This window comes from Acipenser ruthenus, chromosome 4 (assembly GCF_902713425.1).
Source record: "Acipenser ruthenus chromosome 4, fAciRut3.2 maternal haplotype, whole genome shotgun sequence".
NCBI classification, from domain to species: Eukaryota; Metazoa; Chordata; class Actinopteri; order Acipenseriformes; family Acipenseridae; genus Acipenser; species Acipenser ruthenus.
Window position 1 is genome coordinate 77,153,624 of NC_081192.1, and position 24,508 is coordinate 77,178,131.

General features: G+C 40.5%; 1 protein-coding gene across 2 annotated transcripts in view; it reads right to left on the reverse strand.

Moving 5' to 3' along the window:
- LOC117400707 (SH3 and cysteine-rich domain-containing protein-like) overlaps window positions 1–24,013 on the reverse strand; it is a 50,938-nt gene extending 26,925 nt beyond the window's left edge. Inside the window, exons 1-3 of one of the 2 annotated variants that reach the window (XM_034000988.3) lie at window positions 23,309–24,013; window positions 12,133–12,406; window positions 4,835–4,935 (exon numbers count right to left, since the gene is read on the reverse strand). In XM_034000988.3, coding sequence (XP_033856879.1) covers window positions 4,835–4,935; window positions 12,133–12,406; window positions 23,309–23,401 — 468 coding nt within the window. In that variant the 5' untranslated portion in view covers window positions 23,402–24,013. Of the gene's footprint in view, window positions 1–4,834; window positions 4,936–12,132; window positions 12,407–23,287 lie in introns of both variants that reach the window. The other variant, XM_034000987.3, reaches the window with a different exon arrangement.
- Window positions 24,014–24,508: the final 495 nt, after the last annotated feature.

The window sequence follows — 24,508 nt, forward strand, 5'->3', positions numbered from 1 at the left end:
GGACAGGATGTTTTATAGTACTCGACAAGTCAGGATAGCCTGAATCAAAGAATAAAAAAACAAGAAAAAGAAAACCTCAAAATATCTTCAACATTTGAAAGAGGTAGATTGATAATGGTGCTAAGAAGTTAGAATGGACACACAATAGGTTACATTTACAGAAAATTGCACATGTGGCATACATAGGATGAGGTACACTTGGGAAAAATAAGAATGTGGCAATAGAAAAGTACATTTCTGCAAATTTACCCTATGGTAGTTCCATTAAAGGTAAAAACAACTTTTCATAGTAAATATAACTGTGCGGCTGTCATTTGTAGACAAAGTTAGAACCCCTCTAAATCAATATTTCTGGTAATATATTACGGTTTTATCAGTAAACAGCACTTGTCACTCATATAGAAACAATTCTGAGTTTTAGGTTTCTCCTAAAAAGCAACAGCTGGGGTGAAGCCAACCAGGTAACCAGTCAGACGCAGATAGGTAAGTGATCCTGCTTCAAGTAATTAACATTAGCTGTAAGTAACATTATAAAAGTGGTGTTGTTTTAATTTGGTGATTTACTGTTTGTGATTAGTACTAGGTGAGTGTGGTTAAATTGAATAGAGGTTGATTTGCAATTTGATTGCTTTAAACACAGCTTTTATCCATCTTGTTACTATAATAGACAGCTAGCCTATTTGTGCGCCAGCATGAAGCGCCTGCCAACCGAAGAGCTGTGGGAGTCCTGTGAGGAGAGGCTGCTGAAGCAGCGCTCTAGAAGACGCCAACTACTAAACAGGTCTCCTATCGATTCCTTCTCCCAACTCTCTGTAGACTGCTACCTCCACCCTCTTCTCCGACCTCACCTCCTTCCTCGACTCCCCTTGTCCCCTCACCTCCCGACCTTCCCGTCCCTCCTCTCCCCTCCCCAACCTGGCTCTCCTCTGTACTCTGCTCAGCAAGAACCAAACTGCACTCTGCTGAAAAGGAATGGAAGAGAACCAAACTCCCTGCTGCCCTAGACCTCTACCGCTCCCTCCTCTCCTCCTTCTCCTCTGCTAAACACTCCTATTTCCAATCTATTATCCAATCCTCCACTAATAACCTCCAGAAACTATTCTCTACCTTCTCCTCCCTCCTCAACCCTCCCCCCTCCTCTATCTCCTCTGATGAATTTGCCTCTTCTCCTCTAAAATCTGATATCCGCATACTCTTTAACACCTCTCCCTCCCTCCACCCCCCCCCCCCCCCCGCTCCTACCCCAACACCCTCTGTCTCCCCCACTAACTCACCCTCCTTCTCTCCCCTCTCAGACTGATCTCTCCTCCCTCCTCCAGGGCCACAAACCCACCATGTGCACCCTGGGCCCCCTCCCCACTCACCTCTTTCAAGCTGCTGCTCCTGCTCTTCTCCCCTTCATCTCTGCCCATGCTCTGGCATGCTGCCTCTCTCTCCTCTGTCCTAATTCTACACCTGCTCCCTGGGCCCCCTCATCACATCTTATAGTTTCTCATACCATTTCTATGCTGATGATGCTCAGCTCATCCCCCACTCTGACCCCACCATCCCCTCCCGTATCTCTACCCGTCTGTCACATCACCTCAAACTCAGCCTCTCTAAATCTGACCTCCTTTCCATCCACTCCCGACCTCTCTGCTCCGCCTGCACTAGAAGACTGGCTGTACCTCTGCTACGCTCCCCTGCCTCCAGAGCCTGCTTCTTCTCCACCCTCACCCCGCAGTGGTGGAAAAACCTTCCTACTGATGTTAGGACTGCCCAGTCCCTGACCAACTTCCAGTGCCTCCTCAAGATACACCTCTACAGACAACACCTGTAAAACTCAACTCTTCCCGTCTGGACAATATTATTATTTGTTTATTTAGCAGACGCCTTTATCTAAGGCGACTTACCTCTAGGGTGTGTGAACTATGCATCAGCTGCAGAGTCACTTACAATTACATCTCACCTGAAAGACGGAGCACAAGGAGGTTAAGTGACTTGCTCAGGGTCACACAATGAGTCAGTGGCTGAGGTGGGATTTGAACCGGAGACCTCCTGGTTACAAGCCTTTTTCTTGAACCACTGGACCACACAGCCTCCAATATAGCACTCTGCATTTAATGCACTTTAACTTGCATTTATCTGCTCCCTATTTTACTGTATTTAATCCTGCACTTAACCCAATCTGTAGTATCTTGTATTTCACTTGCTCTCGTATCTAACCCTAATGTAACTATCAACACTTATCTGCTCTTGAACTGCCTCGATATCAAATCGTACTGTGTTTTGTATTTTCTCTTATTAGGACTGAAGTCAATGTATTTTGTATCTTGCTCTTAATTGTACTGTAATTCTTGATATGTATTTTTTGTATACAACTGTAAGTCGCCCTGGGTATGGGCATCTGCTAAAAAATAAATAATAATAAAAATAACACTTAAACAGGCAGGAGGTCTATTTAGTTGTATGTATGTATGTATGTATGCATGTAGTTGTTTGTTTTTCCCAGGAATCAATATTATTTTATCTCACATAAGAGAGTAATCCTGAGTCTCTTGTGACTGAAGCCCAGCGAGACTCACACTACCCGCGTTACACAACAATGCAGCATTTTAAAAATAAGTCAAACTTAGAATAGGATTTTAATAACAATAATGTTTTGGTGCAATAGAAATTGTAGCTTGTTGACACGCTATGTGTGCCTGTCTGTGTATACAGTACATATGTGTATATTTGCTGTAGCTGCCAGTATTCACAGGACTGTCAATTGTGCTGTCACGGGGACTGTCAATTGTGGGGTGTTAACAGAGTGCTATGTTGAGAGACTACCAAACTCATGTCATACATTTAGAACCAGACCTCCTATTAAAATGTAATCCTAGTGTTAGCTGTAGTCATGTTCTTTTAAACGTTTTTTTACAATTGCATTCACTCCATGTCTCTTTTAATGAAGATCAAGAATGGTGAATTGTGACTGATGCAAATGTCACTATGCATGTGTACACATGGACCCCGGCTTTGGGAATTGCATTTCATTCACATCGTTTCATGAAGGAAACCAGTAGTATGCAGCTTATTATAGGTCAGTTCAACCTTCGAAGAGCTTCAGCAAGACAACAACACAGCTTGCGTGTTACTATTTATAGTCTGATGGATTTCAGCAGTGGTGCATGTTGACTGGTGGTAGGTATATTCAGATATGAAAATCACAATAATACTCAGAGGTTTATAACCTCTTGGATGACAAGCAGACAAAATTGCTGCCTAAAACACCAAGTGATATCGTAAGGTTTTTTTTTTTTTTTTCATAATGACATTTTTGAAGTTATTAAGATGGCAGAGTCATGACTGACAGCCTCCCCAGAGAGGTGTTGCAGACTGATCATGATGTACAAGGTCTGGCATGTGTGCGAATCATTTCCTCACAGACTGTTGATCAAAATGCATGGGGATGCATGAAGAAAGAGTGAGAAAGATGAATAGGGACAGATATAGATCAAAACGCAGAGGGACGAGTGCAAGCCAGCGATTTAACAATGCAATAGCCCTAATGGTACTGACAATGTCATGGCTGTGCACATAAGTTTGGAACAATATTGCCATTGTTCTATCTGACTTGCAGACAGGATACAGCCATTCCATAGTAAAACTTACCTTTTCAGTCATTATGCATTTTCCATAGTGAATTTACATGGAATAGTGTTAATTCTCCACCCTGCTTCATCTTTCTTTAAATCTATTTGACCATACTTGTATTTGCTTACGATTGTAAGTCGCCCTGGATAAGGGCGTCTGCTAAGACATAAATAATAATAATAATAATAAATAATAATCAGCAGTGGTTTGTCATACAAGACACTGTGATCTAAGGCTTTATTGAGAGGGTATTGATATGATTGCTACAGAAAACATGTGGGACTCAAACCCAATTAATGTCACATTTCAATTAAAGCTTTCCTACTTTCACCTGAAGAAGAGACCTCTGAGGTCTTAAAAGCTTGTGATTAATTATTGTTTAGTCCAATAAAAGGTATCACATCTCCTTCTCTTTTTTTTAATTTGGATTCATCAATTATTTTTTCTCATTTTCTCCCCAATTTGGTAAGCCCAATTATTAATTTCAACCCAGCTCACTGCTGCCACCCCCGCGCTGACTCGAGAGAGACGAAGACAGACACACGCGTCCTCCGAAACTTGTGCTGTCAGCCATCTGCTTCTTTTCACTCTGCAGGCCCGCCACGCAGCCACTTCAGATCTACAGTATCGGATGATCACGCAGCTCTTGGCAACTTACAGGCAGGCCTGCAGGTACCCGGGCAGTCTACAGGGGTCGCTGGTGCATGGTGAGCCGAGGACACCCTGGCTGACCTAAGCCCCCCCCTCCTGGGCGGTACTTGGCCACTTGTGCGCTGCCCCTGTGAACTCCTGTCCACGGTCAGCAGTGGCATAGCCTGCAACCAGCGATCTCCAGGCTATAGGGCGCATCCCACACTCCACACGGAGTGCCTTTACCGGATGTGCCACTCGGGAGCCCCCTCATCTCCTTCTCTATCATCTCTATCATTGTCTATCATCTCTGGACTGATACGGCTACCATTTCATCTATCACAAATTAAATCTTGCAAAATGTCACCAGTAATAAAAATGTAAAATTGGTCCAGAAGATCATATTTACATTTAAGAAAATGAAGACACACTTGAAACTGAAGTACAAATACTTTCTTGCAGCAGAGAAAAAGTGTTAAATACATCCATTCTGAATCCAATAGTAAAAAAAGATGTCATACAGTGAGGATTTAACTTTATTTTCAGATAGCATACAGCTTGAGAAAATCAGCAGTCAATCACTTACCAGTTTGCCCATGCAGTGCTGTTCCCCAGCACTGTTCGCACATTTGTGATGGATGGTCATTTTGCATGCCTTGCAGCGCAGTCCATGTTTGGTGTTGGTGCCTGCCAAAAACACACACATTGAAAAGCACACAATCAATATTTTCCACATTCGCTGGGCTGCACTTACTCTAAAATATCAAAGATGTTCACTTAACTCACATCAATTATAAATTGGTTACTACTCCTAATGCATTTCATATGTACAGCAATGGCCAGAATTTTAGGATTGAGACATAATTCAGATATTTTATTGAACATAATGTAATCAAAGAAGTCTACCAGAAGCCATAATAGTAGTATTTCATGTCAAATTTGTTCAATTTTTGTCAGTTTTTCATTAAGTATATGGAAAACTACAAAGCGGTATGCAGTTCAAATTATTTGTTTTATATTTGTATTGTGTTTTATTTAAAATAATTCTCCCATTGTATATGGAGGTGATATGCACAATATTTGTATCAAATATATCTGTTTGGAACATATATACTGAATACTTTACAGTGTAAAAAAAAGCTTTGTTAGAAATGTACCCCTCTGATGTATTTTCAGTGTTATATTGAAATACAGTATATGTCAGTGAAAAGGCAAGTACACTTTTTTCTCAAGCACTCTCCATAAAGAAAGGAACACATATCCTTTTGACCACTGCCAGTCATTACAGTATGCCAGTCATATCCTCTGAGATCAAAGATACAATAGTGCTTTACATCTTCAACAATTCACACCAAGTTACTGTCTAAGAGCACAAAAGTCTTAACTTACACAATCAAAAGTGTTGATATATGGACCAGCTTTAACATATTTATTCATCTTTTGGAATTTTGTGGTTAAAATGTCCTGTGTTTTCCACTTCTCTTTATTAAACTATGTTGAAAATAAGCTGTATTTTAAAACAAAGGAAAATATGAAACAGGTGTAGTAACAGAAATTGTGATCATAGATTAATTTTCAAGTTAATAAGTCTTATTTTTAAACCAGTGTATTATAGGGCTCAATGTTGTTGCTCTCAGCCAGCGAAATGGTCTTCATTGGCACTTCAGTGGTTCAGAAGTTTCACTGTTACACAACGTCAGGTAAAACAGCATGTGCCATTGGTAGAATAGTGCTATGATGTACTAAAGAGATAGCTCTACAGTCAAGTAGTACAGTATGTGGTCCTTATGTCAATACTATTATCAGCTGCAAAGTGGCATCCATTGCAATACCAAAGTGATAACATTTTCATATTATGACCAATGGTATCAGTATCGGAGAGCTACGTAGCTAAGTACTTTACTGAGACCAATGTACAACATTTGTTCCAAATTCTGTTGCTGGTAACACAGTGGTCCGCATTTCTTCATGGTAAAATATTGTTATTATAATGGCATCCCAATAGTTTTTTCAAAATGTTTTTGTTAGGGCAAAACAGACAAAAGCCAATTGTTTTTTCAACAATTGGGCCTCCATCTTGTGACACTTATTTTTCCAGTGCCAGTTTGTAACCTCTGCAAAACTGTCATTCTCTAAAAAAAAGTTTCTCTATTTTATTGATGTATAATTTCCCACAAGACGTACATTTTGGAAGTGTACTGCTCAATAATAGTGCACAATCTAATACTAGTTTATAAAACATCTTCCAAACAGTATCGTCTCAACCCAGTTTATTTTTTTATTCTTTAGTTGACAACCAAAAAGAACATGTACAGTACTGCGTTCACAAAATACATGCACACAGGCTTCAATTCTGTGGCATTGTGGTTGAGAGCAAAGATCATCAAGTTCTGAATTTTCCATTTACTAACCTAAATTGCTCTATCTGCACTTTAATTGCTGCTGATAATGTGCTGGTATAATGTTCAGTAGCTTCAAATACAGTTATTGCTTTAATTTGCCTTTTGTTCAGACACACTGTTTCCAGCACACTTACGTTATGGCTCTTCTGAAAACACAATTCAATTATGTAATCAATGCTTTACTTACAGCAAGTGTTTAAACTGAGTCTCCTTCCTGGTCAAAACAGCTCGTCAGTGATGCTACCCTGTCACAGTAACTTAAAAATAATAATAACTTAAAATATATATGTCAATAGTAAAAAAGGATATTAATAAACAGAGACATAACCACCGGAAGACATAACCAACAAGGGACATTGGGTTGGTTACTGTATGTCTTTCTTCAGAAAATAATTATTAGTTATCCACTAAAAAATATCACACAACTGGCCTTAAATTTGGATATCCTTGGCAGTCTTGGCAGTTAATCCTGTTTGGCAGTTTTCCCTTTTAGTCAATTTTATAAAAATAGAAATGATGTGCCTGGCTCACTGCTGTAAGGCATAATTACCAGCCTAAGGTCTGAACACCAAACAGGGCAGTGTCTGTTAAACAACATATGCTTCATAATCTTTTCAGTTTAGAGAGTGAGGCATTTTAAAGTTGAGAGGAACACAATCATGTGTAACTGTATGCAGTCAGCACTCACATATCCTTCTTGACTTCAGTGACGGTTAAACGAGTGTGACGCATATCTGATTATTTCATCTGATTTGACGTGTATGTAGGTGAACACGTTGTAACCTGCCCCTTACCACACAAATAACTCCCTGCTCTGCACATGCACACACACACACACACATTTCGTACAAAGAAAAAATATGACTTGCATTTGAGAGACGTTGATCCTTTCATTGAAATTTTTTAGCGCACGATTTGGGGGGAATAACAACAGTAAAAGACAAAAACGTGTCCGTTTTTTCAGGGAACACAAAAAAGTTACAATGTCAAAAATGCATAGCTGAAAGGACTGTTTTAAAATCAGAACAATATGATTCTGAAAATATCACTTGCCAAAAGAGACGACTGGACACGTGGACTGTAATACAGTATATACTTTTAAATATGTATTGTTGCAGTATGTAAAATTCCCCGTTAACGACACAACAGCAAAATGAAATCAAAATGTTACCCATGCACAGAACTGCTTAAAACATAAACGCAATGCAATTTAGCAAAAGATTAAAAAATAACATAAGTCTCCAGAAGCAAACCAAAGTCAGTATTCAAAATTGTAGAATACAGTGCTCGATAAGGCCCTAATGTCACAGTTCACTTGCAAATGAAAATGCACAAAAACAAATAAAGATCACAGTTTTTTTTTTAAATGCATCCCAGTATCTAACACTGTTTAATGATTAACTTTTACATTACTGTGCCTTGTCTCGTTCGCTTGGTTTTTGGAGGAAGCGCTGTGTAACTGCAGTGCACAATAAAGTCAGACTGATTTGCCATCCCAGAAAGAAAAAAAAAAAGCTGCAGGCTGTGACGGTTAAACAAGTCAATTGTAACATTAAAGAGATGGGCTTTGTACTAGAAAACTGGTGACAGAGTGTGACGGGTAAGTGCAATAATTTGTTGCATATATATAATAGGGATTGATTCTTATTACAAGGATGGTAAAATGTGACTGACGTGTATCTGAGTGTCGTATATCCGAGTGCTGACTGTAGTACAATCTCATTGGATTGATTACTATATTCTCCCATCGTTCACCCTTATATGTATACTACTTTGCAGAAATCAGACCATGTGCGCGCTCCAGTCTGAACTCAACTGCTCAGTGATTCAGGTGCTTTTACACATATGGTCAGGTTAAACTGGCAATCAGTGAACCAATTTAACTTGACCACTTCCGCACATGGATTTACCATGGCACTCTAATTACTGTAGGCCAGGCCTCCCATTCAAACCAACACATTTTCGCATGTATTCACACGCCCTCTATATTTATTTTACAATACGCATGCCTTTTGTTTTGGCTAGGTTTATGTCCATATTTTGATTCTCTCTGGTACACATTGGTACACAACTTATATTTACCTTGCAGTGAATGAAGGTCAGTTATATTGAATTGTATTAGGAAACGCATAACAGAAAATAATAACAGGTAATGAATGTTAATTTTGCTTTGGCAATATTTCTGACTTTACACCAAGCATTATTTAGGCAATATGTACAGTTGTGTTCATAATATGACTATATTAATTCATCTGGAGCTGATATATTAATTTTGCTAAATAATAATAGGTATATTATTACTACTGCAGTTATTGCTAAAATATTGAAGAGTACAGTAAATGTACTTAGAACAGAACTATATCCTAGCAGATCATCAATCTGGATTTTGATTGAAACATAGCACGCAAACTGCTGGTGCTTTATTACTGGACTTATCTGAAGCTTTTGACTCAGTAGATCATACAGTCCTGTGTAAAAAAATATGCTGTTTAGGATACAGTGCGAGGGCTGTGGATTGGTTCAAGGATTATCTAACAAATCATACACAAGCAATAAGCAAATTATGGAATAAATAATGTGATATCTTGTAACAATTGTAAGTCGCCCTGGATAAGGGTGTCTGCTAAGAAAATAATAATAATTACTTCGACATTGTTACCTCTATGTAAAGGGGTACCTCAGGGTTCAGTCCTTGGACCAATCCACTTTACCCTCTATATTAACCACCTAGGATCTGATTTGGGTAACACTAACATATATACATGTATATGCTGGTTGGTGAATCCAACTCCTGTGTCTTCATCATCTGCTGTGTTGCCGAAACGTTCTTCTTCAACGTTATAATGCAGTTTAGTTACCGTGTAATGGTTTTCAATCAATGAATATACTGTATTCCTTCGAATTTAAGACACAATTTTTTACACAATTTTTTCTTCTCAAAAAAAAGAAAAAATGTCTTAAATTCCTGTATAGTGATGCGTGTATTAAAATCACCAACAAAAGATGTGACTGTCCGAGTACAAAAACAGGAACGTGACTGACTGCCCGAGAAAAGACGAACAAAAGCGATACTGCCCGATCTCGAATCATCCATGATATACAGGCAGCCATTTTCTTTATCAAAAATGGCTTGTGAATGGCAATAAACAACTGACACCAATTGTCTGGGAGATGTCAAATAATAAAGAGGACTCCTCCAACACAGGGGATGATGACTAGGTGAGAGTAATTGTTGTTTCAGGCAAGTTACTTTATGTTTTACCAATATGACTAATAGATGAGTTTGTAGCATTTCATTGCAAACAATTAATATTCATTTGTATAAATGGCTCTTACATGCATAATTGAGGTTGTATCTTTGTAAATGCATCCTTGAGGGTAGGAAATTTGAACTGGTCTTAAATTTGAAGGAATAAGGTATTTTAATATAAAGGTGCCAATACTTTTGTCATGAACAAATATTTAAAATTGCTTAAGTGTTTTTTTTTTCATATAGATTGTTTGTTAAACTACCAGAAATTGTGTATTTTTGTCTTTGTCATATTAATTAGTGGCTAATGTTCACTAAATGCTTGTATTATAACCATTGAAAATTTGTCATAGCTGATTATCAGAAAATATTGATCTGTCTCAAGAAATGTGGTGCACTACCCATATAAATGTTTACCACGTGTAACAGGGGAGATCTGTGCTGACTGTTTGGCGAATGCATGGTTCTGCAGGAAGAGGACAGCAACCCGTAAGATCCGCCTATCAGTCACGGCAATGACACGGAGAGGTGGGACGATGGTGTGTGGTCTCTCCATCTCTCTGAATGGTTGGGAGGCGGGTCTTGGGGGATTGCTGGGCCTATAAAATAACGCTCTGTTGTTCCCTCAGGTCGGCCCCTATAGGACGACAAATGAGCAAGTCGAAGCACTATTACCGGACAGAGAATGGCAGGAGAAATAAATATAGAGGTAGCAGAGAAACCGTGGGCAGGCCCAAAAGTATACTAGTCTGAGGGAACGGTGGAGTGTAGGACGGAGACCCGGACCGCGCGAGTAGCGACGGTCGGGGAAAGGCTACAGAGTGCAGTACCTATATTTTGTAGTTTTATTAGTACTGTTTTATTTTCCATTTTTCTTTGTGTCTTTTGTTTTCATTATTATTTTGAGCACTAGTATGTGCACTGGACTGTCTACCGTATTGGTAACATGTGTTAGTAATTTTGTGTTATTTAAAAATCAAACTGTGGTTTAAAGCAACTATTCTAATGGTATAGAGGCACTTCAGGCTTTAAGAAAAACACGCAAGCACATGAAATCCGAAACATGCATTATCACTGGAGGAGTTCAGTGCATTACATATGAGTGGTGCAGTGTTTAAATGTTACTGATGTTTTTTCTATCAGTATTGCCAAATATGATAGCTCTCTCTATTGATGTGTGTTATAATACTCCCACTCTATTCCAAATCACCCAGCTCAAAAACAAAAGTGTTTGTTGTTATGTTCACAACCACTGATGCTCTGCAAAATGAATAATACGTGTGCTCAGAATGAAAAAGGGACTCTCTGAATCTTCAAACATCACAGGAGCAGTGGAATATTCATAGCTCTGGAAACAACTTTAACATTACCGTAATTTGTCATTGTGAATATAAATCCACAGGAAAATCGATTTAGACAAAACTAAGGAGTGGATCTGAACACAGCTGGATTTTTAAGGGTAACAGGTTGTTGATACAATCCAAGATGATTCCCAAGGGATGTAGAATTTTGTAAAGAAAAATCCAGTTGTGGCTTATCCCTGCTGGATATAAGCACACGAGCATCTTGTCTAATGAGCGTCTTCCAAGGAAAACAAAGGTGTAGCATAAAGTGGGGTTTAATGTGAATATTAAGTTTTGCAAGGTGTGTGAATAAATTTATCATACATACTTAACTTTGCAAATGTGTGATATGTTTTGCAAATGTGCAAAGTGTTCTTCTATTTGAGTTCAATGTTTTGATAATTTTTTTAAGAATATCCAAAATTGTGTTTTAGCAATTGAGAAAAACTCTAAATAGCCCACAGAACATGATGAAGAGCAAGGGTATTATACCTGCTGTACTGGGTTTTTTCCAATAAAATGTCAAAATTCCACCTAAGTTTCAGCTATCAAATATCTTTAGGTCGGACATCATCAGAAAGGTAACAGCACATTATTTAAGTTTTTGTGGGTGAACTATATCTAAATAAACTATATACCCTAAATACACTAGTTACAAACACACACACACACACACATCTACAGTGCTCCCCCTTTATAAAGCTGTAGTCGGGATCCATAGTTAAGAGACAGTGTTAGTGTAATGGCATTATGGGGCAAATGGGTGCCATGACCTTACCGTCTTATATCCTGTACCACGGTATAAAGGGCCGCCTTATAAAGGGGGAGCACTATATTTATATATACTACAGTTTCTATAAACCATTAGTTCAGGAGGTTATTATCTTACCGACAATCATGTGGTTGCATACATCACAGAAGGTGGGTTTCTTGAATATGTGCTCTATGAAGCTGTGCGCCCTGAAGTCCACCTGATTCGGGCTCTTGCTGGGTGAAGAGATCAAGCTGCCCAAGGTGGACAGCTGCCCAGTGCTGGTGCTCACTTTGGATAACAAGTCCACCTGCAGCTTCATGTCACTGTTAGTTCTTTGGAAAAAGTTTTCTGCACTCTTACTCCTCAAGCTCTTGGTTTTGAAGGATAGGGATCTCTTCAGCTTCTGGAGCTGTTGAGGAATCAGAAATCAGTCTGGCATATCACCAGATTAACAATGACTAACACCATTTAAAGGCCTGTAATTACATCAGGTAAAACAGGTTACTGTGTAAGAGCAGGAACCATTGGTAATTACTCAGTTATTACAATGTAATTACACAGCTATCCAGGCTCTGTGCTACCAGCTGCTCAATAGAGCTGCATGAAACGATCACCAGTTACACTTCAATGTCTTTAAGGACATTAATTTAACAACTACAGTATGCATAATTCTGGGTGTTTGAACCTGCTTCACCATTCCAATACAACAACAACAAAAACAGTAACAGTTATGAAGTACCTAATATGCTGCATAGCAGGTTGTGACCAGGCTGGCTTGGTGGGTGATGCATGGATTTATTAAATAAACAAACAGTTTGATCAAAACAAAACACTGAACAAACAAACCGACACGTCGGTCAAAACACACAGACACTAAACTCAGAACAGTGAACAAACAAACAAGTATCTTGCTGGCTGAAATCCAACACGAGCAGTAACTAGGCTTTCACTGAGTTGGCATCTTGACAAATCCACAATCATAGCAATCTCTGTCTCGTAGTCAGTCTAGAAACAAAGGCTTGAAATAAAAAATAAACATGTGTGATAGGAGGAGGAGGCATGTCTTGTTTGCTGCATTTACAAAAATAATAGAATATCTCACGTTATATATAAAAAAAGACATGTATTGTGATGCATGGGTCACATTGACCCACATGGCGGTTCTAAGTAAAACTGTTTATAGCTTTCTCATTTTTGCAATTCTGGCTATTAAACTAACTCCGTCAGGATATTTAATGTGCCCCCCCTATGCGTCGCCACTGAGCTCACCAGCAGGCACTAAAACCTGCTTGTGCTGGATCCTAACTGCAGTGGGATTGTGACTATAAACCAACAAAAACCTAGGTTCAGATTTGAAAGTCATCATGGCAGGATTAGAGAAACAACAGCAATATCGAACATCACTGTGTAAAATATAAATTACTAGCTGAAGTACTTGCCGTTGCCCGGGGAAATTCATGCATGACAAATTGGGGAACTGTAGACTTATGGTTTCCTATAAAAGTTACCAATCTTGGGTGTCGCACAATGCACTCTGACCCCTTTTCCTTTTTTTAACCTTATTTTGTTTTTGGTTTTTGCCATTTTTAATTTTTTAAAAAAATTTTTTTTTTTTTTTTTTTGGTTTTGTAGATTTCTTTAATTTGAGATACTATCACCATGTGGCTGTGCCAGTGGTGGCCATATTGGTTCCAGGCTGTCCCTTCACCAAGATGGCCACCAGCCACCAAACTCTCACACACACATGGTACCCCTATGTGCAGAACTTATGCTCTGTCACTCTGACTGTGGCAGGGTTTATGTTAGAATCCCATCTCTGATAGGTATGGAATGTGGAAAAACCACAAGGAAACACTAAGTGATCACTGTGTGTGAAACCAGGATCCTTCTGTGAATATATACAGTATATAAGAGAATATAATTTAGTTTAGGGGATTTTTATCCCGCAACAATTTAGCAAGGAAGTGTCCTGGAGCAGGACCTCCTTTTTAGTGGGAGTAGAGCCAACACAATCGGTCAGATTCACATAATATATCTACTACTACGATTACTACTACAGTACTACCACTATTAATAACTAAAAAATAACTGTGATTCAATTTCCAGATTTACTAATTTACTACATATCCTCACAGTATTACAAATTCACAGAAGAAAACATTTCACTTTGTGCAAAACTACAGGATGCAATCCACAAGCAAGAAGAAGTTAATCTTCATTGTTCCTTTATGAAGCCAAAATATGAGGATCCTTTGGGAACTGGTAAACTATACAGATTCTCTGCCAAGTTTGAAAAAAACAAACTGTCTAAAGTAATTTCAGATTCCATACCAGATTAAGTAAATTGCCCAAGTTCTTAAATACTTTCCTTTCTCCCACTTTTGTCTAATTAGTAATTACTAATCATAAGATTAAGAAAATGCATGCCCATTGAAAGTAAATCAAAGAACAAACTGAGCAAAGAGATATTCTGTTTTCAAATTTAAGAAGTTTAAAAAACCATGACATCCTAGGGTATAATGAGTTTAGTTATAGTTTAGTTTAGTTTAGTTTATAATTATAAATTATTTAGTCCCTCTCAGTCAGTTAGGCGTCCCAAGCAGAAGGCATTTAACAAAGTCAAGAATCTACAGGTAATGACTGCTGAGGAGTGTTATATTTAAAAAAATACAACACCTTAAAAAAAAAAGGAAAATCCACACAACTTCTAACATAATAGCTACATCTAGACAATGCATCAAGGGTACTTGGAGGTAATTGTCTCCTTTCTCATTTCAGAAACCTAGACCATGCATTATTTATAAGCAAAGGCCACTGTAGGAGGAAGTCAGTGAGTCTGATATTTCTACTTGAGGAAAGATGTTTTATACTGAGGAAAGGTGTGGGGTTGGAACAATAATTGAATATGCCAATATTGTTTATACTTTTTTTGTCTCAGTTATTTATTGTACTGAAAATATATTTTTTATCACCATGTTCTGACTGTCATCTTAAGGTGCAAAGTTAGTCCTAATTATTAATTCATTCCAGAAAAGAAATTCTGGGTTCTGAGCATATAAGAAATATTGAACCGATAAACTGAGCGAGATTTAAATAAATTGTGTTTTTTTGGGGGAGGGGGTGGGGGAACAGGAGGGGTTGGGGAAACACTTCCTATAAAACATGTCAGTACTTTGCCATGATCCTTTACTAACGGGTTATCTTTAAGTAACGTATATAGTTAATTTGTGGCACCTACTGGGTCATACTATGCGAATTGTGAGGAGAGCGGAGAGTTGTGTAGATGTGCCTCGAGGTCTATCCAGAGTAACGTGGGTTAACTAGTGGGCTATATAATAGAAGTACCTGACTGTGACATGTATGTTAGAATGGAACTGAGGAACTAGGCTATGTAAGATCTAACACATTTGACTACTGAAATAAATGTTCTCTGTGCTTGTACCCACAATCCATGTCTGGACTCTCTGTACTGCCTTCTAGCCTGAATTATTATTATTATTATTATTATTATTATTATTATTATTATTATTATTTATTTCTTAGCAGACGCCCTTATCCAGGGCGACTTACAATCGTAAGCAAATATATTTCAGAATCACAGTACAAGTAATAATATAATTAAGAGCAAGATAAATACAATGACTTTGGTTCAAGCAAGTACAAGTGTGACAAAATACAATTCAATAATACAGCATATAACAGTGACAGTGATAGTTACATCAGGATATGATTAATTACAGATTAAACACTTGGCAGATTACAGAACTCTGAAGTACAGGATTAAATGCAGTAAAATAGGGGGCAGATAAGAGCAAATAAAGCACATTTTAAGGAAGGGTGATAGTGTCCCAGGGGAAAAACAGAGGAGTTCTACAGGTGCTGTCTGAAGAGGTGAGTCTTAAGGAGGCGCTGTAATGTGGTCAGGGACTGGGCAGTCCTGACATCTGTAGGAAGGTCATTCCACCACTGCGGAGCAAGGGTGGAGAAGGAGCGGGCTCTGGAGGCAGGGGAGCGTAGAGGAGGTAGAGCCAGTCTTCTAGTGCAGGCGGAGCGGAGACGTCGAGTGGGGGTGTAGGGAGAGATGAGGGTCTGGAGGTAGCTGGGTGCAGTCTGGTCAAGACATCTGTAGGCTAGTACAAGAGTCTTGAACTGGATGCGAGCGGTGATCGGTAGCCAGTGGAGCGAGCGGAGTAGTGGAGTAGCGTGGGCGAAGCGAGGCAGAGAGAACACCAGGCGGGCAGCAGAGTTCTGGATGAGCTGGAGCGGACGGGTGGCGGACGCAGGGAGGCCAGCCAGGAGGGAGTTGCAGTAGTCTAGGCGGGAGAGTACCAAGGCCTGGACCAGGAGCTGGGTGGCGTAGTTGGTGAGGAAGGGTCAGATTCTTCGGATGTTGCTCAGGAAGAATCGGCAAGTGCATGCCAGAGTGGAGATGTGCTGGGAATAAGAGAGGCAGGGGTCCAGGGTGACTCCGAGGTTCTTAGCGTAGGAAGAGGGAGAGAGTGTGGTTGATTCCAGAGGAACAGAGATAGAGAGATCAGAGGAGGGGGAGGAGGAGGGAAAGGCAGCAGAGAGGTTGAGGAGAATTAGGACAGAGGAGAGAGAGGCAGCTCGGGCAGACTTAAGTGAGTTGGTGACAGACAGGAGGGCGGTTTCAGTGGAGTGAGCAGAGCGGAAGCCAGATTGGAGAGGGTCGAGCAGAGAGTGGTTGGACAGGAAAGCAGAGAGCTGGCAGTGTACAGTCCGCTCGAGGGTTTTGGAGAGGAAGGGTAGGAGTGAGACAGGACGGTAGCTCTGGAGGGAGGTGGGGTCGAGGGTAGATTTTTTGAGGAGGGGAGTGATAGAGGCTTTTTTGAAGGTAGAGGGAAAGAGAAAGTAGAGAGGTGTTGAGAAGGAGGAGATGAAGGGAAGTAGAGCAGGAGCAGCAGCTTGAAAGAGTTGAGTGGGGAGGGGGTCCAGGGCACACGTGGTGGGTTTGTGACCCTGGAGCAGGGAGGAGAGGTCAGAGTCTGAGAGGGGCGAGAAGGTGGAGAAGGAGGGTGAGTTAGTAGGGGATGCAGTGGGTGTAGGGGTTGGAGCAGGAGGGGGTGAGGGGGAGGGAGAGGTGTTAAAGAGTTTGCGGATATCTGAGATTTTAGAAGAGAACATCAAACTAGCCTGCCCATCGTTACAACGTCACCAAACATGTATGGAACACAGCAATTAACACAAGCAAACCTATATAAATCTCATAAATCTTAATGTAAATGGTGAACACAACCAGGTTTTGAAAAAACATTTGTAAATGCTGTGTTTGGATTTCCAGATGAAATTGTGTGTAATCTGGCATAGCTGTGTCAACGCACTGACAAAGAGAACATTTTACTCATCGCTCCATGAATTATTAACTTGTTTATTCGTGACAACTTTACTATTTCCTGCTAGTTTCCCCTGACAAGTCAAGTAATTAGGAAATATTTATGGAACGCTAATGCACGCTAAATAGTTCACTTGTTAATCAGTGCAATGATCAAATAAAAGTCACCCTGATCCTGCTTCAATGACATGCCATTCATTACCACATTTAAATTGCTAAATAAACTTAAAGATGTCACTGCCATAAATTATGACATTACCATGTAGTTTTGGTACTTTAGTTAAACAGCATCATTTTGAGATGATCCAACAATCCATTAACAGAGTGATGTCAAACTAGTGCTTTTAACAAATCTAGACAGAATCGTTACAAAGCTAAAGATGACTGTACATAGATGTGACAACATACAATGTGGTACTAGCTCTTATTTAAGAATTATTCACACAAAAATATCTCTTTGACTTGCTCTTATCCCCAAAATATAGAAATTTGGCAATTGAAGAAAGTGTAAGACGTTCTTCTCACTTAATTCATGATCAGTCACAGGGAAAGCTGTTGCCCACCCACCTCACTGTAAATAACTTGACTCAGTGAGTTTGTCAGTAATGCTGAACTGGCAGCCCTGGAGAATAAGGCCCTCTATAGTTATCCAAAGAACAGGGTTAGCACAAGCAGTGGCCAGTGTTAAGACAAATTTGACTTGATTTATCAAAGTCCTACTTTAAAGTGTAGTAAAAAAAAAAAGTTAGACACACTTTTAGGTCTTTTAAATAGCCTTCTTGGTTCTTGCTCCAGGTGACTTTGAACTTTGAGACCAGACCTGGATTCACTGTCCAGGCTATTCCACAGCCGACTGTGGACGGGAGCTCCCTGGGGGCGGCACACAATTGGCCGAGCATCGCCCAGGGGGGGGGTTAGGTCGGCCAGGGTGTCCTTGGCTCACCCCTCACCCCTGTAGTCTGGCCGGGCGCCTGCGGGCTTGCCTGTAAGCTGCCCGAGAGCTGTGTTGTCCTCCGACGCTGTAGCTCTTGGGTGGCTGCATGGTGAGTCCACAGTGTGAAAAAAAGCGGTCGGCTGACGGAGGACAGCGTGTGTTCGTCTTCGTTCTCCCGAGTCAGTGCAGGGGTGGTAGCAGTGAGCTGAGCCTAAAAATAATTGGCCATTCCAAATTGGGAGAAAATAATAATAAAAAAATAATAATTAATAAATAATAATAAAAAAATAATTAAAAAAAAAACTTTGTAAAGGAATAAAGCAGCTAGGTTTAATATTAAGAATTAAACAGCTAGTTTGGAAACCTAACAACATAGAATTAATCAGAATTAATCAGAAAATTAAAATAGCTGCACACCCCTATTTTCATCTTTATACAAAAATATAGTAATTTACACTCAAAATTGTTGCAAACACCATACCATAGAAAGGGAAATAAAAAGGCATTTTATTTGAATGTGGAATGCTAATATAGGGGGTGAACTATGAATCACAACTGCTGCTGCAGAGTCACTTACAATAGGACCTTGGTTTTACATCTCACCTGAAAGGTGGAGCACAAGGAAGTTAAGTAACTTGCTCAGGGTTGCACACAGTGAGTCAGTGGCTGAGCTGGGATTGAACCAGGAACCTCCTGGTAACAAGCCCCTTTCTTTAAACACTGCAGCACCAAGCCTCTGTGGTAGCTTACTAGCTTCCTATCACTGGCCGAGGGTGCTGACTGCTTGCTCACCTTCCTGTACAGCACCCATGCCCGCAGATGCTTGATAACAAGCTCCAGTGGCTGTTCAACCTACTCCACATCAGAGCATGTGTTTTGTTAGTGGTTGTATTGAGAGTGACTTCTCAAGCACTCTTTGTTGTATCAGGGTCTGTAATATGAAGAATATGAAGAATGCTGGAGAAACTACTCTCAAGAGTTGTAGAGATTAGGAGGCAGTGTGGTCCAGTGGTTAAAGTTCAGGGCTTGTAATCATAAGATAACCGGTTCAAATCCCACCTCTGCCACTGAATGACTCACTGTGTGAAGGAGCAAGTCACTTAACCTCCTTGTGCTCTATCCTACGGATGAGATGTTAAATCAATGTCCTATTGTAAGTGACTCTGCATACAATGCACAGTTCACAGCCTACCTCTGTAAAGTGCTTTGTGATAGTGGTACACTATGAAAGACGCTATATAAAAATAAAGATATTATTATTATTATTATTATTATTATTATTATTATTATTATTATAAACATATTATATCATTAAATAACATAAAAAAGACTAAAAGCTACAAAGAGACATGAACAAGGTCATGTAGGTAATTAAAACCTAAAAATCTATTCAAGGTCATATTGGAGCAGGTACTCCAGATAGCAATGCATTAATTGCACATTTTAGAAACATAGTGTATTTAGCACCCTGTGACAGGACGGCTGAGTGGTGACGTCCCAAGTCCAGAAAGCTGATAGAAAGACAGACAGGTACTTGCGGTTGAAAAGCGCTGGTGCATCATTTTTATTTAAACTAAAATAAATCAACAGGATTTACACACAAAATATAAAAGGTTTAAACAAAAACAGGTCACAAACACAAAATCTCTTGACACCCAAAAAAATACTGTGCTGGTCTGCCCGGCACAAGTAGCAATTGCCTTCTTTGTTTTCATCGTACTTTTACTTTAGTTTTTGTTTCTTTCTGTTACGTTTTTCTCTGGTAGTGACGGTAGTGCTGGTAGCGGTAATGCAGCCCTCAGAGTGGGACACTCCGGCAGTAGCAGCGGCGCGGTGTACTCCGGCAGTGAAACTGCTACAGGTAGAGGTGGTCTTCTCACTTCCCCCCACTTCTCTGTAGCCGGCAGCTCCCTTTTCTTAGGCTTCGGCAACAGAATTTCTGACAACGTAACTACTGCTGGTGGAGGTGGTCTCCTGACCCCCCCGCCCTCTGTAGCCGACGGCTCCATCTTCTTGGGCTCCAGCCACAAAATTTCCAGCAACGTAACTGCTGCTGGTGGACACCACAAATACAGGTATCCCCGGGCGGTGACGTGCAGGCATGCCTGGGCGGTGACATGCAGGCATCCCCGGGCGATGGTGGACTGGCATCCCCGGGCAGTGCAGGCTTTGTGGGCTTTGCAGGTCCGGGCAGTGCAGGCTTTGCAGCACTAGGCGGTGCAGGCTTTGCAGCCCCAGGTGCTACAGGACAGGGCAGGAGCGGTCCCTCGAGAGGCAACAGCAGGTGCGGACCCTCAGGAGGTGATGACAGGTGCGGACCCTCAGGAGGCAACGGCAGCAGCGGACCCTCGGGAGGTGACGGCAGCAGCAGACCCTCAGGCCATAACGGCAGCAGCAGACCCTCAAGAGGTAGCTCCAGCTCCTCTGGTGATGGAGGCGGAAGCAGCAGGTAGTCTCCCTCTAGCAGTGGAGGCGGGAGCAGCAGGAAGTCTGCCTCTTCTGGTGGAGGTGGGAGTAGCAGGTAGTTTTTCTCGTGGTGGAAGTGGGAGCAGCAGGTAGTCTCCCTCTATCTCTGGAGACTGGTTAATCTCTCCTTCGGTCACTGGAGACTGGTGCGGCTCTTCCTCGGTCACTGGATACTGGGGTTTCCTTTTCTTGGGCTCTGGACACGCGGGCTTCCCCTTCTTGGGCTGTGGACGCTCGGCCTCCACCCTCTTGGGCTGTGGATGCTCGGGCTCCCCCCTTCTGGGCACTGGATGCTCGGGCTCCCCCCTCCTGGGCAATGGACGCTCAGGCTCTCCCCTCTTTGGCGATGGACGCTCAGGCCCCTCCCACTTGGGCATGGAACGCTCTGGCCCCTCCCACTTGGGCGTTGGACTCTCTGGCTCCTCCCACTTGGGCACTGGATGCTCGGGCTCCTCCCACTCCAGGTCCGTGTCTGTGTCCCAATCAGTCTCCAGGCAGCTGTCCTATTCATGGCCATAGCACAGGCAGTTTGTGCACCACTACAGGACTGTGTCTAAGTCCTCTTCACGCTCTGGGCAGTTGGCCTCCACTTCTATCATCACGTGGGACAGGATGGCTGAGGGGTGATGTCCCCAGACTAGAAAGCTGATAGAGAGGCAGACAAAAGTAGGTGAAAAAGCGTTGGTGCACCGTTTTTTAAAGAAATAAAAATAAATCAACAGGATTTACAAAAACACAGCTCACAGAGCCAAAATAAAATATTTAAACAAAAACAGGTCATGCACACAAAATCTCCTGACACCCAAACAAATACTGTGCTTGTCTGCCTAGCACGAGTAGCAGTTGCCTTCTTTGTTTTAGCTTACTTCTACTTTTGTTTTTGTTTCTTTCTGTTACTTTTTCCCATCTCTCGCTCACGTTCCTCCTTCCTGAACACCCACCCGAACACAGATGCTGCGGGATTTTTATACATGTGACCATCTCCGGAGATGGGCACATTCTGCATGAGTTTTCATTTGCATGGCCGACAGTCAATTTGTCAATAATTACTGACTGCCGACGACACATTCGCACGAGCTGCCAACACCGCCTCTGCCAGACCACATTTAAACTACACAGCATTTCCCCGTTAATAATCCCACACCATACATTTAAATACAATACATTTAAATCATAACAATCACCCGTGTTTTCAACCCCACAATACATTTATTTTTCACGCAGGACTTTGGCCTGCCCCACTAACAATGTGCAGGGCTCTCTTCTCCCCTGCCACACACTCATTGAATTCTCCAAAACAACAGAGGAGTTCATTTAAACACTAAACTAAATGCAATCCAATATTACCACAGTAATAAAGCTAGATATTGTGGTGCAATATTTATCCATTAAAATCTTTAAACCTGTGTTTGTCATGTGGATTATAGTTAATGTTCAGCAGCCTATAAACTCATGACAGCATATCATATCAGTGAAATAGGGTACATTCATGAAAAAAAAATCCTTTCATAGTAATATGGAAATAACGATTATTGATTGAACAATAAAAATAGTAGACATGCCAAAAAATATTGGTTTAAGAACAGGTTATTGCTCAGTAAAGTTTAAAAAAAATCTGTCTGAATGACAAACAAAAATACAGACCTTCAGTAGATTTCCTCTCACTAAACACTGCATGCTTAAACATCGGTTTGCTGCATTACCCAAGGGTACAGATTAACCTTGCAGTTCAAACCCATTCAGCTATTCTTTGGACAGCCCTGCTCAATGGTATCAGGAAGCAGCAGCAGTTCAGTTTGTTTACAATATTTCAAGTCATCACTGCCAGTAGGTGCAACAGCTTTCTCCCAACTTAAAACCTGTGATCACCACTCTGAGGAGTGCCATGCTACCATTGATACTTTGTCAAAACATTTGCTTGCTAGAGTAATACGATTATATTTTTTATATACAGATTGTATTATTGAGTGTAACTTATTCATGAAGTATATTCGATCTTTATAAAGTTCTGGGGAGAACCAGAACATCACCTTCTCTCAAGTCTAAGCATATTTGCTAAAGAAAATCGGACACCGCACCTTCACAAGTAGATAAAACAAAAGCCATTATAATGAATTACCACTAAACATTTTTTTAGACCAACAAAATTTAGTCTACACCAGCTTAAGCATGTTTATAGACACGTGTATCGTGTATAATAAAAACTGGTGGTCTCCTTGAGTGGTCCTTTAACTACATAAAGACTGGTGGTCTCCTTGAGTGGTCCTTTAACTACATAATCTTTATTATCCGGAAATTGTACCTTTTATTGACTACAATATGCGTAATCGTATTTGTGTATGTGATACAAAAATACAATGTAGCACTTTGCTGGCAAACACAAATCCTAACATACCTTTGCGCATATATTTGTAATTAAACAGTTTGTTTACCGGTACATGACATACATAATTAGTATTAACAATATGTTTTACTGCAAAAGGGAATCATTGTGTCCTAAAAAGGGGGGTGCTTGGCTGAGGGAAAATACACGTTACCTTCGATTCCTGCTGACTTACTGCTGAGGTCGGTGACTGTGGCTGCTCCAGCTGCTCATGTTGGTTTTTTTCTATGGTGTCTGCATCCTCTAACGTGTTGCTTGGTGGAATCATTTTTGGATTCTTAAAAAACAAAAACTAATCCCCACAATGACTGTTCTTTAATGCCTCATCTTCTTAAACGTCTGCGGGATTACGCCCTTTTTATATTACATTGTGGTTGTTCCAACAGTTCCGTAGTAGGTTTGACCGTTGAGTCCCCAGTGCTGTCAACCCCGAAAGCTCATTCGAGATGAAATTCCCTTACCCACTTCTGGAAAAGTCTGCTCTCTCGGAGATACGCTCACACAGCCACTGGAATGTCTTGCGTTTTATGTTTATCTTTTTTTTTGTTTTTACTTCATTAAACTTGTCTTCTAAACAGTAAAAAATGAAAAAGTTAGCATTTTCATATCTCTCTCTTCGTTATTTAATTACTGTTTTTGAGCTTCTAAAACATCACACACACACACTGGGCACACTTTTACTTCGGTGATTGGTCGTTTTTTATTTATTGCCTTTTAAGTATTTTATGTTTTTTTCGTTCTCTTCTTTTTTGAAAAATGATGTGTTTTGATTTTGTTAATGCGTGTCTTAAGAAATCCTGCCAGCGTTTCGACCAGTACAGCCAAGGTTAGCAGCACACTCCAGCGACTACCCACTTCACTGAGATTGGATTCTGATAAACCGAGCAGTTCAGGAAGGCAGCGACTTTGTTCACGCGTGCCTGTCAAACATATGGCTCAGGAGGGAGGAGCTGTTTCTTTGGAGGCTGGCAAAATAACCCAATTGAGTACCACAGCATTCTCTGGAATGTACTGTAACATGATGTTAAAATACAACAAAGTATACAACTGTATTCTGTAGTATTACGTAGAATAATGGTTTATAGTACATTTATTGTTGCAGTATACAGCATCTATTTCAAGAAGAGATTGATAGGTACTTCTAGTCAAGTTTGTCATGGATTTTTATATGTGTAATTTAGTATTACTACATATACTAACATATAGTTATTTGTTTCTAACACGTTTCAGTTGGTCTATTAGTACAACACTTACGTGGTTTTACAATTTAGTATACTGTTGTGGTACACATGAAAAGCAAAACATATTATTGATTAATACAACGGGTGAATAAGCACACAGTACAATATTATAATATAGCACTAAACTAAAATAA